The sequence below is a fragment of the Sceloporus occidentalis genome, unplaced genomic scaffold, assembly GCF_023333645.1.
Source record: "Sceloporus occidentalis isolate IW3139 unplaced genomic scaffold, rSceOcc1.0.p SCAF_17, whole genome shotgun sequence".
Lineage (NCBI taxonomy): Eukaryota > Metazoa > Chordata > Lepidosauria > Squamata > Phrynosomatidae > Sceloporus > Sceloporus occidentalis.
The window spans coordinates 8,242,502-8,260,521 of NW_028316997.1; the positions used below are offsets into that span (position 1 = coordinate 8,242,502).

The 18,020-nt window shown below is 39.5% G+C and overlaps 1 protein-coding gene across 1 annotated transcript in view; it reads left to right on the forward strand.

Annotated features, from left to right (window-relative positions):
• LOC149302804 (cystic fibrosis transmembrane conductance regulator) overlaps positions 1-18,020 on the forward strand; it is a 48,967-nt gene that overhangs the window by 16,949 nt on the left and 13,998 nt on the right. The window contains exons 11-17 of the mRNA XM_089481991.1: positions 328-519; positions 12,806-12,900; positions 13,203-13,289; positions 15,966-16,698; positions 17,011-17,139; positions 17,227-17,264; positions 17,354-17,604. Of these exons, the coding sequence (XP_089338117.1) occupies positions 328-519; positions 12,806-12,900; positions 13,203-13,289; positions 15,966-16,698; positions 17,011-17,139; positions 17,227-17,264; positions 17,354-17,604 (1,525 nt within the window). The remainder of the gene's footprint in view (positions 1-327; positions 520-12,805; positions 12,901-13,202; positions 13,290-15,965; positions 16,699-17,010; positions 17,140-17,226; positions 17,265-17,353; positions 17,605-18,020) is intronic.

Sequence of the window (18,020 nt, forward strand, 5' to 3'; positions counted from 1 at the left end):
ATAGAAAGAAATACTTGCTTATCATAGTATAGAGCGCAATACATGTTTTGTCAAAGAGGAACAACACCTTGAAAAAAAGGGTTTCAGATCGGGATCAGTTTTAAATAGGTTTACTGGTTGAGACTTACATCTGTGTTCATAGAGTAATAGCCAAAATAACAACTGTTCACTGCATAATACTTTTCTTATAGGAAAGAATAAGACAATTCTATATGCATAGCTTTTATAGAGTTCAGGAAAATACTGAAGTCATGGATAATTTGAATGAATTATAGTACATGCAATTCATGAACCTTTAAGTTTGTCAATATCATTTTATCATTACAGACATCACTTCTGATGATGATCATGGGAGAACTGGAGCCGTCGGCAGGAAAAATTAAGCACAGTGGCAGAATATCATTCTCTCCTCAAGTCTCGTGGATCATGCCTGGGACAATCAAAGAAAATATAGTGTTTGGTGTTTCCTATGACCAGTACAGATACCTGAGTGTCATTAAAGCCTGTCAGCTGGAAGAGGTGTGTACTTTTATCTCAGCTTCACTGTTCTGTTGCATAAAACTGCCTTAGGGGATTTTCTGGCAGGGATGTAGTATTTGGAGTGACAACCAATTGACACATGAGTGAAAGTTGTGAAGAAAGGGAGTTGGAAAGATTATCTGATTTCTGATATAATTATTTAACCTTTTAAGACCAGAGTGTATGTTTTGATTTTTGGGACATGCGTCTCCACTTCTTTTTACTCCCTGAAATTATATGTGCCCTATAAATACTCAACATGCAATGCATCTGCTGATGACTAGAGTGGTCCCCTTCTTGTTGTGTGTAGTAGGGTGACAACGTTTTTTTTTCTGTCATTCAGGGACACACTATGAAGCAGATGAGATTACAGATAAACAGGTGTATATATATATACATATATATATATATATATATATTTACACTGATGCACACCGTCACATACACATAAAATACATTTTATATAATATATATATATATCTCACATACACCCTGATTCACATATACTATTATATATTAATTATTAAGAAGCCTTGGAAACCATACACTCATTACAGACATGAGTAGATATAGAATGTTAACCCCTCTAATACCAGCCATGAGTAGATTCAGAGAATTAACTCCTCTATTACCAGACATTACACAGCCACACAAACACAGTGACAAAACACATTCACACAAACAAAAACACAGTCACAGAAACAAACACTGTGAAAAACTGACAAACACAGTCACACACACAGAGTCAAACATATCTTGTGCTGGCTGCAGCTTACCCTGAGTTGGTGTGAAGGAGGAACTCAGCCTATCAGGAGAGGCTTCTGAACTCTCAGGCAATCAGGAGAGTTGAGAAGTCTCTCCTGATTGGCTGAGACCTCCTTCACTCAGACTCCTCATTCTGGGACAAGGCATTGTCCTGGATTGAGGCTGCCCGGGACCCGGGATTTAAAGTCTCATTGCGGGACTGTCCCAGGTAATCCGGGACATGTGGTCACCCTAGTGTGTAGTGTTCAGTATAGGCACACCAAGTGTAAATCCAGGCCTGGGATTATAGCTTTTATCTAAATTTTTACTGCTTCCCGAAAAATATCCACCTTTGGTCGCAGTGTTGTCCTCTCTAGTGGTTGTTTGCATTAAAATCAGTTAAGCTATCATTAAAAATACTTTGCAGACAACAAGAGGATTCCAATCCTTAAGAAAAGTGACACTTGCATGAAACACTAAGATGCTCAATTCACTTATCACAGCCACACATAAAACTAACAAAATGAGGTATATGTATATGAGTTTTTTTGATATTTAAAACTGTGATGTCTGAGAACTCAGTAGGACTTCTCAGAAATGTTTTTAGTGGACTGAATTGCATTATGCATCAACGGAAGTGCCAGTAATTAAATAATTGGATTAGATTCATAATACATTTTTTTCCACAAACATTTATTACATAAGCAGAGAGACAGAGAGCGTGAGAATTCAAGACTAATCTAATACTATCACAGAAATTGAGGGGACAACTCTCTGTCCCTGACAGTCCCACTAAAGAATAGTTCATATTACTGTACTCTTTTAGCAGTGGCGACTCAAGAAACAATATATAGGGGGGGCACACAAGATACCACAGTCAAACTGGGGGGGCATTCATAATTTCCAAAAGTAATGTGCTATGGAATTATACTTTTGTTATTGGGCTAAAATAATACTTGATCATTCAACATGGGAAGCCTGAAGCCACAATTGAGTGCTACTAATCCTTGAAATAAATATTATAACACAATAAATAACTTTTCCACTGAATGATTTCAGGGCCTTGAACGTTTTGTCCCCTGAAGTCACAACAACTTCAGGAGGGCATTTTATTTCTGGATAAATTAAATTCCTACTGTAAGTTAAGTGCCAGGAAACAGATGACCAAACACACACACCAACACGGGCTCTGTCACACCGACACCCAGACACACACACCTGGACAGGCTCTGCCACACCGACAACCAAACACACACACACACCAAGACAGGCTCTGCCACACAGACACCCACACACATCAGGACAGGCTCTGCCACACCCACATCCAAACACACACCAGGACAGGCTCTGACACACTGACACCCAAACACACACCCTAGGACAGGCTCTACCACACTGACAACCGAACACACACACCAGGACAGGCTCTGCCACACCAACACCCAAACACACACCAGGACAGGCTCTGCCACACCAACACCCGAGGACAGGCTCTGCTACACTGATAACCAAAAACACACAAACAGCAGGACACAATCTACGTCACAGACATCTACATCAGGATGGATTTTTCACACTGCATTGTCGTTTATACCCCCTTAGTATTTTTGGCCCTTGTGTATTGATGCCCCTGCTGCCCATATATATTAATATTAGCCCCAGTTGCCGATAGCAGGTATAGATCAACACACAAACCAAGCTTTGCATGTATAGATCAACTGAAATTCACTTGTGATCTCAGCACTGAAGGTATATATCAAATAAACAGAATCAGGCATACAAATCCTGTATTTGCAGGTATACAATAGTATATGAAACGTAGCATTGCAGGTATAGATCAAATAAATACATGGAAACAGCATTGCAGGTATTAATCAACTGAATAAGACATACAAACACTGTATTTGCAGGTATACATAAATAATGTATGGAAATATATAGCTATGGATCTACAGAATAACACAAAAACCCAGCTTTGCAGGTACGTCATTAAAAGGTATATTTAAAACCCCCTAAATTACAGGCATAGATCACAGGTTGCACACCCCAAAGCCAGCCCTGGCGTCCACACTGCCCACACAGCAATCACACTCCTATCATACCCAGGCAACCAGTAAATGCTGGTACCTAGGCACGATGGGACTGTGCTTGCTGTGATTGCTGTTATCATGCCAGGTCAGCCAGTACATGCTGGTACAGGGTGGCTGTAAGTGATGTGTAGACCCCATACTGCTGGCAGCATCAATACACAAGGGGGACAGCTAGCTAGGTTTCAACATGTACTGACTGACTTGGCATGATAGGAGTGTGATTGCTAACAGCAATCAAAGTCCCATCATGCCTAGGTTCCAGCACTTACACATCCAACCAGTAAATGCTGGAACCTAGGCATGATGGGACTGTTAGCAATCACACTCCTATCATGCCAAGTCAGCCAGTACATGCTGGTACAGGGTGGCTGTAAGTGATGTGCAGACCCCATACTGCTGGCAGCATCAATACACAAGGGGGGCAGCTAGCCAGGTTTCAGCATGTACTGGCTGACTTGGCATGATAGGAGTGTAATCACAGTCCCATCATGCCTAGGTTCCAGCACTTACACATCCATGCTATCACACACACACACTCATTCATTCATATACTCAATCATTCACAGATTAATTCCCTCAATCACGCATACTCATTCAAACACCCTCCCCACCCCCTTACCTGCACTGCAGCTCCTCGATGCCGCTCGCAGACTTCAGCAGAGGGCCCCCCTGTAGCGACGCCACTCTCTTTTAGTGTCACAGCCATGAAAAATAAAGAGCTGGACTTATATTGGACTGACATTTAGGTTTTATTTATTTATTGCATTTTCTTAGCTTCTGATATTTTTTTCAGGACCAGTAGAATGCCGGTAGTCATTGGTACGTAAATATATTTGCTTTTGCTTCAGCTGAGCTTTGCGTAAGGCAATAAACAATGAAGAATAAAGATAAGAATTCCCAGCATCACATTAGCATCCCAGACAGACATCTCTTGTGGACTTTGTGTGTCGCTATGACTGATATATGGTCTTTTTAAATATATCACCTGAGAACATAGTATGGACCCATACCTATAACACATGATAACACAAGAGATAGTTACATAAAGCTAATTGCTATCAATTAGTTATCCGTTCCTTTATTCTGTGTAATAAATCATAGATTTATAGCTTTTACTACGGTCAGAAGTTCCTCTTCAATTTCCATATTTATTTACATTTGCCAGATCAGGTGGATGTCACTTTGAGATACCTTGAGGTGATGACGAATGGATGGCTGCTTTCTCTTTAAATGTCCAGTAATCTAAGGGTTAATACTGTTTTGAACATCATAAACCCCAGACCTCCTTCTCCTTAATATCTTCTTACTGCTGACAGTGAACAGATTATTAGTATGAGAGGTACACATTTGTGTTGGGCGTTATTATTTCTGAAAAGTTCAAAATGTACTTGGGAGGAAACCTGGCATTAAAAGTACATTCTTCAAGTGGAATAACCATATCATGATCAGATAAAATAGTGTCAAGGACGTGAAGTCTTAATGTACATAACACAAAGTTTTCCCCAAATCGTGCATAATCAGGTCTGCGTAAAAGCATAGCAGTGATTTCTGCAATGTAGCTAAATAAAGCTGTCCCTTTTACACACTTCTATGAGAACGTTTATTTCTAGAGTCGACGTGTCCTCGTTGCTGACTTTGCAGTTTCTACTGCTCGAGATCTAGAGCAAGATCACCTTTATAAACTAATGCTATCCAGAATGTTGTAGATCTGTGAATGTCTAACAGAGATGATTCACTAAAGTGCAAACTCCTATGGAAACTCCTATTAAGCTGATTAATGAAACGCCTTCTCACAACTTAGTACATTTCCCAAATAGCCTTTTTTTGTAATAAATATGGGCTTTATGAAGGTTACAATGGCTTTTGCTTTCTAATTAGATGATTGGTGAACATAGCCAAAAACAGAAAACAGAATTGTATAATCCAGGTTCTAGCCCTTCTCAGTATTTACCTACGCTGTCACAGTGTTAAGCTTTTTCTATGCTTGCAGGTGCTTTGGTACTATAGAATAGATAGAAATTGTATTTACTTTTTTAAATGGCCCATGCAAAAAAATACTAAAGACTCCATGTTCTCCAATACAGCTATATCCATTTTCCATATCTGTGTAATGGAAATAAAGCACATTTGCCAATAGATTCTATGTGGAGTCCAGATCCCACTGAAATTTTATCATAGAAATGTTTTGATATTTGATTTGTGATTCATGTAGCACCTGGTTGGCACGATACTCATTTCAAATCTTCTTAGGGAAAGTGGTTCTATCTTGTCCTAAGAAATATGAAATGTAAAAAGATTGAGGATTAATGATATTGACTAGTTAAGTTGAAAGTCCAGCTTTGGTTGTTACATGACCAGAAGTCCAATCCTAAAATGCCATGCCACTTTAAATGTTCTATAATCCAAAGGTCAAGGAGGTAACCAATTGTTCTGTGAGCAAACTTCTAAGTGCTTACACTCAAACCACTATTTAAATAAGCCATTTTATGTATAACCTTGTTTTATAGTGCTTACATTTACTGTGTAAATCAAATGATGGCATTGGCCAGCAGCAACCATATCTCCAAAAAACTCATGGTGAGAGGTAGAGCAACTTATGCGTCCACAGAACTCACTTGGACACCCATAAAAAGCACAACCATCAACAAGCACATCATTAATCAATAACCTCAGAGAAACAATTCCATCTCAAAAGGTATTGTCAGGGCCTTTCGTGAAACAGTTGAATCAATGGACAAACAATGCACGGCGAGCAAAATCTCTTTTTAGATTTTGCAGCATTCTTTTTGGGCAACGAATTTCGTTTCCCGGCTGTTCAGCTGCTGGGCAGGCAGACACTGGCAGATGATTGACACATGCAGCCCTGTGGAACAGAACTGAATTTACCCAATATTATATATTATACATATTATTTTGTCATCAATATTTATTTATCAATGAAGAATAATAGATGATGATAGAAAAATGATAAAACATTAACTTGTTCTGAAATTACAGGTTTGGCTAGCAGTATAAATGGGCAGCTGTGTTAATTAACTAAACTCCACTCCGGAACAGGAGAAAAAAGGTCTGCTGCAGTCCCTGTAATACGCTACAACAGTACTTTTTCTGCACTAAAATAAACAAATTATTACTCTATTAATTAACTTGCAGTATTGCATGTGAGCAACCCTTCCCCTTGTAAATGCTGATAGGCCAGAATGAAAAAGTAAGGAAAAACTCCCATAGGTTATTGGACCCATCATTCACAGCCTTTTCCATCAAAGAGACCATCCACATTTTTTGGGCTACTTCTACCTATCAGTCATTGATATGTGTCCTCCTACACACAGTCCCTTCCCACTTCAACTCATCAACAAGCATCAAAAGGGCTTGTAATGTTGCTGGGTACTCGTAGCGACAAATTATGGAGACTTTTCTGAAATTGAATTAAGGAAGGAAGAACAATATTTTATAATTAGAGCATTCTATTGACCGATGTAAGGTTGTGTTTTAGATGACACCGGCATCTATGTAATTTAGTAAGGTTTTTAGGAGAAGAATGTATTTTATTTACAAAATGTAATTTACGGACACATCTTTGGTTGTTGATACCCCGAGTGAACATTCTGAGCTCATAGGGAAGTGGGCAATCAGGGAAGGAAAGAGGAACAAAGAGATTTTGGGACTTAAAGAGGGACTGTCCCTGCTAAAGAATAACACTTAGGAGGTGTATGCTGTTACTCGCCTGCGGGACACAGCCAGGACTGCCCACTGACGTCAGTGGGAGGTCCCGGTGACGTCTGGCGCGTTCCCACTGACGGCAGCGGGAAACACCCCCATTTAAAGGGAAAATGGGCAGGGAGTGAGGCGTGTTAAGCTCCCGCGACCAGGAGGATTCGGGTCTTGACCCGGAGAAGCGGTGCTTCACCCGCAAACCCGGAGAGTTCCCAGGTATGAATATAATATTGTGACTTTTATATTATAGTGATTTCCTGGAAGTGACATTCATTTACAATCTAAACAAAAGAAATGAACTATCCCACTTTGTGTTTATTTACAAATTAAAATATATTGTCATACTACTTGCAACTAAACACTTGCTTTAGTTAACACCCCAACCAGGCCCATATTTGATTCACAAAAGGTGTTGAGAAAAAAAAAACCTTTGTTGTGAATGATATCAGAATATATGTACCAAGCCAAATGTGTATTACTTTTTATCAGATTGCAGATAATTGGTTTATGGAAATCCTTTGGCTCTGTGTACACCATACACTCACTTCAAAGCCACGGCAGCGTATTTTTTTGATAGCTGCAGCATATTTTCTTTAAAAACCTGGCAGGTCTTCTGAGTATTATTTTATTTCATTGTTAGGAGTCAAAGTCTTCTGTCTTTATTGGGCCGACATATAGTCACATTAGCCTTGAGGACCTCAGCTGTCTCTCTTTTATCTTCAGATAGAGAGCCCCGAGGTCCAGAAAGTTTTCCTGTGTTGATTACGACTTTTGTCCCTGTTTCTTACCTATCCTGGACGTGACCCCTAAATACTTATTTAAGTGACTATAATGCAGAGCCGGCCTTAGGCGTTGTGGCGCCCTGTGCGGACTACTCCTCTGGCGCCCCCCCTCCCTGCCCCTTCAAACTACCGCCCCTCAAACTACCCCTCCCCTCTGCCCCTTCAAACTACCCCCCCCTCTGCCCCTTCAAACTACCCCCCCTCTGCCCCTTCAAACTACCCCCCCCTCTGCCCCTTCAAACTACCCCCCCTCTGCCCCTTCAAACTACACCCCCCCCCTGTCCCTTCAAACTACACCCCCCCTCTGCCCCTTCAAAATACACCCCCCCCACTTACCTTGTTGCTGGAGTCCTGCGGTGAGAGCGGGAGGCATCCGTCTTCTCGCTCTGCCGCGGTGCCGGCATTTCATGTTGAGAGCCGGAATAGTCCGGCGCTCAACATGAAACGCCGGCACCGCGACGGAGTCACGGAGAGTAAGGGGCGCCGAGTGTTTGCCGAGAACTTCACGAGCAACCGCTCGGCGCCCCTGACCGGAACTTAGATTAAAGCATCGTTTTTTTTTTAAACTTTATTTAACATGAATGATGTTAAATAAAGTTTTAAAAAAAAAACCGATGCTTTAATCTAAGTCCCGGTCAGGCGCCCCTGCAACCATGGCGCCCTGTGCGGTCGCACAGGTCGCACACCCCTAAGGCCGGCCCTGCTATAATGTGCTGCTGTTTCACACGCTCCTTTACCAGTTGCACATTCCTACCAACACTTGCACTACTTATGCTAACCCCCTGGGGGCTATATGCTTTTATAAATAAAAAGTGTGTAATTTTATAATGCTCTAAATATTAGACTCCAATAATATTCCTATGACAGCCTGAGTTTGGTTTCCTGTGCATTGCTATCATTGCTACGTGGCCCCTCTTAACCCTGCCTCTTCTTTGGAATAAATGGAAGAATAATGCTGCTATCTTTCTAAGTGGGGGCAATTGCCCCATCCCCCATCATGCTTGAAAATTGGCAATTTAAGCAGCTTTTCTGTCTTGTACAAACTCTGCTCTCTCCTCTTTTCTAATTTTTTTCTCTCCTATTAGTGATCTTGCATGAAAATAAGGCAGAGAAAAAGAGTAAATAGTTACAACCTCCAATTAATTTGGAAGTAAATCCCATCAAGACATATATCCTTGCAACTCAAAAGCACCAAAGAAGAAGTTCTATCTGATCTATCTCTTAATTTGATGTTCTATAGGGTTTTTGCCAAGTATAGATAGATCTGTAGTTTTAACCTCTTCCTTGCCGCTTAGGCATTTTGCATTGTTCTACCTGCAGAAATCAGAACACTCTTAGGTAAAATTATTAAAAGTTATGTTTTCATTGAATATTAACAATTTCCTTTAACTAACCCCACCTGCTCCCCAGAAAAACCCACCATCAGTACTTAACGCCTCCACTGTCTTACTCATAGCCTAGCAGTCAGCTCTCTCTCTCTCGCTGCGCGCCAGAAATGACATCACTTTATGGCAGGTGACCACAATGTGCCATTCTTCAATTTTCTGGTGGTCCCATTGGTTGACAACAGAATTCTTTGTGGGGGACACTGGTGTCCATGTACGGGCACCTTTGCAGACTACTGCTCTGCACCCATTGAATTATGCATTATACAGGGCCATCTCAGCATTTTTTTGCTGGAGAAACCTGGCAGTATTGGTCCTTCATTAAGATTTGTGAAGCGAGGAAGTTAAAACTGCAACTCTCCTGCAAACTATTGCTTTAGTGAATAAACCCCATTGTTGTGTTGGCCATTTCACTATTTGCTTTGACGCAAGTTGCATAATTAATGATGACATTTGCTAGCACGGATTATTGAAAAAGTAGAAAACAGACGTTTGTCCCTGATTTGTAAATAGTAAAAAAACCTTGAAATAAATTCAGGATCATGGCGATTTCTGGCTGTTCTCACATAACTCAATGTATTTCGCAGTTACTTATCAGTAAACATTTTTACAGCATTCATATCATGTGGTAACATTAATCATTGTGGGTAAGTGTTAATGTGTCTGATTTTATTCTTTGGAATAGTGGTCATATGGGTGTTCAGCTATGCGAGGATAATAAATTATATCCAATGCCACCAGGTGCCTTCTTATCCGACAGGAAAACAAGCCAATCATCTGTTATCCCACGGTGGGTAAAGGTCAGGCTGACATTTCATTTCAGCAGAACAATAGTCAAAAGAATATGGTATTTTGCACCATTAAATGTACCACTTTTGGCAGCTTGGTTAGAAAACAGAAGCCAAGGTATGCCTTAACCTTCACATGCCATTGTGATGAATGAAGTAAAATGGCGTCAGAGGTTGAGTTTTGCATTTTATTGTGCATAGGATGTACTTTGCTATAGCAGTGAGCTTGCCTGACATCTCCATTCGACATTGGAATGGATACATTGTGCTTAACAATGCAAGTTTGAATAGTACATGCATGGCAATATTTGGAAAAATGTTGCCTTTGCACATAATTTTCTCCTTTTATGTTTCCGGCATGTTTTCCCACCTTAGTATAAAGGGATTTTGCTCAGGGGTGGTCAATTGCCCCCTGGCTGGTCCTAATTGTCCAAACAGAGCCAGCCCGTTTGTGGGGGTCTGTGACCTCTAGATGGTAGGGCAGCAGCTCACACTATGTGGAAGCTGCCCTAAAGAACGGCTGCGGACGGGGCGAGTGTGTCTGTGTGGAAGTCTGTGTTACCTATTGCCTTAGTTAGTTATGACCAAAAGGTATCAGCCCTTCCCTAATTTCACTGACAGTAGGGATACACAAAACATGAGAAAAATTTTGCTTTGTACTTCCCACAGAAATCTCCCAGGCACAACTTATCTTACTAAAGTTTGTGAATTAAGTGGAGAATAGGCACCACCAACAATAAATTGATGGAACCGGAGATTCTAACCATCCACAGAAACACGAAGGACAGAAAAGATCGACCAAATGTTTCTTTTCTGCCATTACTATCTATGTTCATGAGTGTGACCGGTCTTGTGCAATCTGATCCATTTTTATATGCCTATATGTTAAAGGGGTATATATTAGCATATATTTGTATTTGTTCTATACTATATTTGAAGAAAAAGTGATTTAATTTTGTAAAATAAGTAAACTTCTTTCATCTGCAGACCTGGAGGCTACCATTGTGAGCAGTCATGCTATCCTGGAAGACATTCCCTGTCCAAGCATTACATTTAGCTGCTTATGGCAGTGCTAAAGAAGCCCTGCTTTTATGAATTAAACTCTTTCACCCACAGACTTTCATTTATTAGATAGTCACTGTCTGGGTGATAAGGACATTCTTTATTCTTTACGACAAGGCTGTCTCATAAAGAGTCAGGGTGCTTTGTAGATTTGGGTTAAGATAACCGTAGTAATTTCCTCCAAACATCACCATGCAGTAAAGTCCACCTCCTCTAATGAGATGTCCCTTTTGCTTCTATTAATGGGAAATATTAATATAGTCTCTTTATTTCATTCAAGTAATACAGAAAAACCACTTTACATTTTAAAGAAAAGTTTTCTGGTTCACAAAAATGTTGCAAATAATATGATTGCATGAGCAGAAAAATAGCCAAGGGTTCCTAATGTGCCTTTTCTATCACATATTGCATTATTGCTATTATAAAATATTTCATGATAAAGTTAATGAGGAAAATTAATATTAATTCTTAATAGTATCTTTCCAAGTTTCCTGTGCCAGGTTTTGCATGTAAAATTAGGAAATGATTAACTAACACCTAATAATTATCCTAGTAATTCTGATGAATCACTGTTCTCTTTCCTTTGATATTGGTCTGGAGGTGGTTACCTCTTATATAAATTAATATTTCCCATGAAGCACAATGAAAATAATCTAAGAAATGCAGTTGCCTAAAATTCTAAGGTACACAAGGGGATCCGAGGGCACATTTGTCAAGCTCTATCTGACAAAGTACAAGGTGACTTAACAAAGAGATTTAAGAGGTGCTCCACCTACCGCCACCAAGTGCCCTTGCGCACCCCTGAGTCTGTCTGAGTCTAATTATTCCTCTATTATATTGTAGTAAAAGTTATCAACTGTCCCGAGTATACATACAGCCTAGGGACTTACAGGGTCAAGTTCTCAAGTTCTGGGCACTCTCCATGCTCAATGCCACTTTCCAATAAGTTGGGTATTACTCTTTTGCAAAGTGGATGGGACTGGGGCAATACAGAAGTGTAATGTTATGTAATACGTGTAATTTATGTTGGTTAGAAGCTTGTTACCCTTATCCAATGTTTGAGTAAAGCCCAATTACACAGGACCATAATGCAGCGGGTATTGTTTCAAAGTATATACAGATTAACAAAGCGGGGCAGATCAGTACTTTGGCATGGTCAACACATTTTATCAGAGGCATGTAAAAACCTGTGTACAAGAGTGACTGGGTACCAAGCAGTAAATATTGGTGAGCAAGTGGCAATCACATTTGATTGGAATTTCAAGGGAATGCTAAACAATTTCTAAATATTAAAGTACAGTTTTCCATACATTGACAACACCTGGGATGTAAGTCTGTAGAGGTCCTAAAAGGTAGCTGGTGAGAACAGATGAGAGCTGACCCCAGTGGTGTAGAGCTATAAAATATTATGTACAGTGCCTCCTTCTCTTTGTCCATCTTTGCTTGTTTTGTGAGCACCAGCTCAGAGTTAGGGATCATGCAAGAAGGATCTGGACTGTAATTTCCTCACCACCAACCAGTCCAATAGCATCTTTTGCAAACCCAACTCATAGCGGTGCATGTGCCAGCGTAATTTCCCATTAGGATAGCATTATGCAGAAGGCGTCCATAACACATTTCAGAATGTGATATGGTGAATCCAGAGGAATACTAAATATACTTTACAGCTATACTTTGTCTGCAGAAAGCTTATGTCCACACCATCAATATTTCCGCAGGACATCGCAAAATTTTCCGAAAAGGATAATACAGTGCTTGGAGAAGGAGGCATCACACTGAGTGGAGGACAGAGGGCCAGGATATCTCTAGCAAGGTAAAACCCTTACCACTTACTTATTATAGATCATGAACAAAGGGGTTATAATGATGTCTATATATATTTAGCTATAACTATTTGACAGCTATGTAATGATAGGGAATTTCCTATATATTACACTTTACCGTAAAAAATTTCTCCCAAACAATTACACTAACTGCCAAAGAAAAATGAGTCGTTTTAATGAACAAAGTTAGTTAGGCGACGGTTTTTAACTGTTCCATATGAGGTCGCGTTGGAATTTTGCTTGTTTTAAGACTCTCTTAAGTAACATTCTTTTTTTTTTTGCTTCTGTTTAGAGCAGTATATAAAGATGCTGACCTCTATCTACTGGACTCTCCATTCAGTTACCTTGACTTGTTTACAGAAAAGGAAATATTTGAAAGGTACAGTATTCACATTTGTACATTATTATCCAGATTCGGAAGGTTGTCTTCAGTGCCCCACGCAGCCCCGCCAACAAATACATATTTTCATATTTAGCTTGAAGCGCTCTCTTTTGAAACCATTGGTATTGCTTTCTGCACATGCATGTGGAGGATATTTTTGGGAGGATAAAATGTTAATTAAAGTGGACACTCAGCTCTTGTATGCATTTAAGTGCAGATGATGGCTGAAGTGTCCTTTAATAACAGTTATAAAATGTGGTTTGTTAACTACAACATGACACAGCAGGTGTTCCCAAACTTTGTTGACAATCTATTACACCTATCATCCTCAGCTAGCTACCAAACCACATATTACTGAGCAGAAAAAAAACCCAGAGACTTCTGCATCTACCGCTGTTATTGGACTGCAGACCGCATCATTGTAAGCTTTAGGTCTACTGGTCAGAGCCTTGTGGGATTAAAGTTGTTGTCTTTCTTACATTTTATTTACAGAGCAACATCAGGTTCTGTAGTACTATTACAATGAGACAGAATACAAAATTATCATTAACATTAAAATTGACAATAACATGAACAAGACCAGGGGCGTATCTAGAAACCACGGGGCCCTGGTGTGAAAATTGCCTTGTGGTTTCAAAAGCAAGTCTGTGCCATCATTGGCCGCAAACAACTTGCCTGTGCCTTCTTCAACCTTTGCTCCCCCTTTCAACATACAACAAATGTAAACACACTTACACAAATTACACACACTTACTCATATTCACTAACACACACACTCTATTTTACCCCACTTACACATGCTCACAAACACCTACACATACATGCCCACACACACAATTACACATCCCTGCTCACACTCATACATAAGTGCACATCCATGCTCACACATACAATTACACATGTGTGCTCACACACACACACAAGTACACATGCATGCTCACACACACGTACACACTTCCATGCTCACGTACGCACTCCTGCTCACACACACACAAGTACACTTCCATGCTCGCACACATACACACTTCCATGCTCGCACACACACAAGTACACACTTCCATGGTCACACACACACATCTATGTACACATCTATGCTCATATTCAAACATACATACATACATGTATACAAACACAAATACATACATCCTGCCCGCCCCCCCCCTTAACTTCTCACGCTCCTGCAGCTTCCTCACCAGCTGCTCACACTGTAAAAGCAGCCTCGGATTCACTGCGGGGTCTCATTACGTCCTGTGACCCCCAATATGCTCCTGTCTCCCTGTGCTGGTTCAAAATAGTTTAGAAAGGATTCTTTGGACCTGGAGTGGAGCGGTCCAGATCAGAAGGGCCCTTTCTAAACAATTTTGAACCGTCACGGGGAGACAGGAAGAAGGGACTTCTTGAGACCCCTGTAGTTACACCAGTGAACAAGACTTTTGGTCCACTCTTGTGACCTAGCAGTTTAAGGTTAATTATAGTTGTGGGGAGTGTTTTGAGTGTTTTACGTAATACTATTAAAGCAGTATACAAAAAAATGTAATTTCTGCTTTCATGGTTTTAAAACATAATCAGATTAAAGGATTGATCTAAATAAGTGCTGACATAAGCCCACTATTATTAATAGTATGTAAACGAACAAATCTAATTTAAGAGCTCGTAACATTAAATTTACCTTCTTTGATCTCATTTCTCCACACAGAGTTAATCCCACATTTTATAAAGCATTCATACTTCTTCTCCAGGGTGCAGAAGTTCAGGCTTTTATACAGGAACAGACTGGTAATTAAAACTGGACTTGGTACTTTAAGACGAGCGGCCTATAAATCATATGTGTGTAGTCGCCTGCTGGATACATGCAGCCACATGTACACTCTTACACTTTGCCAGCCTGCATGAGAAGCAATAAAGGAACATGATGAGTGCCAGTGGGCAATGGCTTGCCAGGCTTGGCCATAGGCATATGGGCTTTAGTCCACCCCAGCATTAGAGATGTTATGCATTTGTGAACATGTCCGTTTTAAGCCATTTTACCAATAGTTTTGGAGGGTTAAAACTAGACAAATTATATTTGTAGCTTGTTTTGCATAATCCAAAATAGCTAATTAATGTTTCTGGTCTTTGGTACAAAAATCACATTGAATAAACTAAAATGTCTAAAATATATTGTACTACAGCTAATAAGAACTTGAAGGGAGTTTAGTTTCTTATCTAATCTTTGGCCAAATTCCTATGTGTATGGAAAGCAAATATTCACTTCATATTTGTAATTAAGGTGCAATACTAAGAAACTGCCTTCTTTTTATGGAATGTTTTAAGACAAAGGTAGCATCTGAACTAGAGTAACATGTATTTAACGAATATATGAACTTTCTATTTATAAAAATATGTTTTGTGGGTCGGGAGTGCTACACTTTAGAAAATAATCATGCATTTTCATGTACATATCGCCCATTGTACAATGCTTTGGAATACCATATCACTGTAGAAACCAATTTTAAAAAAATATTAATAAGATATTTTAGTTATTTAAACCAATTAAAAATAAAAGGAATGAAGTATTAGGGTAACATATGAGACATTATGAGCACAAAGTTATTTAATATATCACAAATTAGGTGGTCCCGTTAATAATTTATGAGTTTATTATTTTTTTTTCTGTTTCTTCTTTTATTCCAGCTGTGTTTGCAAGCTAATGGCCAACAAAACTAGAATTCTGGTCACTTCCAAATTAGAGCAGCTTAAGAAAGCTGACAAAATCCTACTATTACATGAAGGAAGTTGTTACTTTTATGGGACATTTGCTGAACTTCAAGAACAACGACCAGACTTCAGCTCACAGTTGATGGGATTTGATGCTTTTGACCACTTCAGTGCAGAAAGAAGAAACTCAATATTGACAGAAACTCTTAGAAGGTTCTCTATTGACAGTGACCCAACAGCTGTTAAAAATGATGTTAAAAACAAGTCATTTAAGCAAACTGCAGAACTTATGGAAAAACGAAAAAACTCAATTATTAACGCTCGGAAATCAAGCAGGAAATTTTCTATCATGCAAAAAGCTCAGCAACAAATGAGCGGAATTGAAGAAGAATCAACTACAGAACCAGGAGAAAGAAAATTGTCCTTGGTGCCTGACTCAGAACAAGGAGAAGCAATTTTACCCAGGAGCAACATTCTTAACACAGGGCCCAATTTTCAAGGGCGAAGAAGACAGTCTGTGTTGAACCTAATGACTGGAACATCTATATCCCAAGGTCCAAATGTTTACGCAAGAGGCGGTGCATCCATTCGGAAAATGTCGATGGCTCCCCAGTCCAAGCTGTCAACAGATATAGACATTTACAGCAGACGCTCTTCCCAAGATAGTGTTATTGAAATCAGTGAAGAAATTAATGAAGAAGATTTAAAGGTAAAACATTCTAGCTGTTTTGTGTATATTTCATTATTTTTCAAGGATAAATTAATGTAAAATCCCTATGTAGAATAATAAATTGAATTGCACAGCGCTGCAGAATATGATGGTGCTATATACATCAATAAATAACACCAACAATTAAAGAGAAAACATGAATAGCCTGAAGTATCTAGTAGATGTATACGTGTATGACCTAGATCAACAAATGAACACATGCAAATATTTAATATAGTTCTAAAACCTGTTTGTACAATTGTAAAGTAGTGATAACAATTACCTGATTATACTTGAATGTGTCCTCTGCAGGAGTGTTTCTTAGATGATACAGAGAGTAGTACGCCAACCACCACATGGAGCACGTATCTCAGATACATTGCAGCACACAAGAATTTAATTTGCATTCTCATCTTCTGTTTAGTGATTTTTTTAGTTGAGGTAAGTAAATACGGTGTGTATGTTTTTGTTCACTATAGGCTAACACTAATAAAAATGATATCATGACATTTTGCTATTGCTTTGCAGGTGGCTGCTTCCCTGGTTGGGCTATGGCTTATTAGTGAGTAAGTACATTATTAACTATACATACTGCTGTCATAACAATTCAGCACTTCTTATTAGTTAATGACACTCTTTCTTCCACTGTGCTTAGAAATGCTCCTGAAGACAATAGGACAAGCAATGGGAATTCAACTGGCAAGGACCCTGTAATTATTACCACTACTAGTGCTTACTACATTTTCTACGTATACGTTGGGGTGGCGGACTCCCTGCTAGCACTGGGCATTTTCCGAGGCTTGCCTTTAGTGCACAGCCTTATTACTGTCTCCAAGGTGCTCCACAGGAAGATGCTGCATGCTATATTACATGCTCCTATGTCCACCTTCAATACAATGAGGACAGGTGAGTTACTTCATCAGACTAGGAATAATAATGTTTTAAGATTCCAAAGTGCCAATCAAGCTTGTGACTCCTTGGTTCTCTTTCTCTTTTGCTATCACACTGCAAGTCTACACCTAGTCACTGGACTAAGGTAACTGCAGAACTTTATTTCCTCCTTTAAAAAACAATATTTTGTTAGTTAACATAGATGGAATATTTGTCTGTAAAATTGTGTTGTGGATTTATAAAAGTGATTGTTTTTTTTGTGTTTGCTTTTTGGTTAATACCAACATTTAGACCAGTTGCAGAGTTAGAGGGCAGGGAGGGATATCACCAATCCAATAATTTCGAGCAACACCTAAATGGCCATTGGATAAGCATGAGGTTCTTAAATATCCCACTGCAATTAATTCCCTATCAATATCTAAAGCACACTT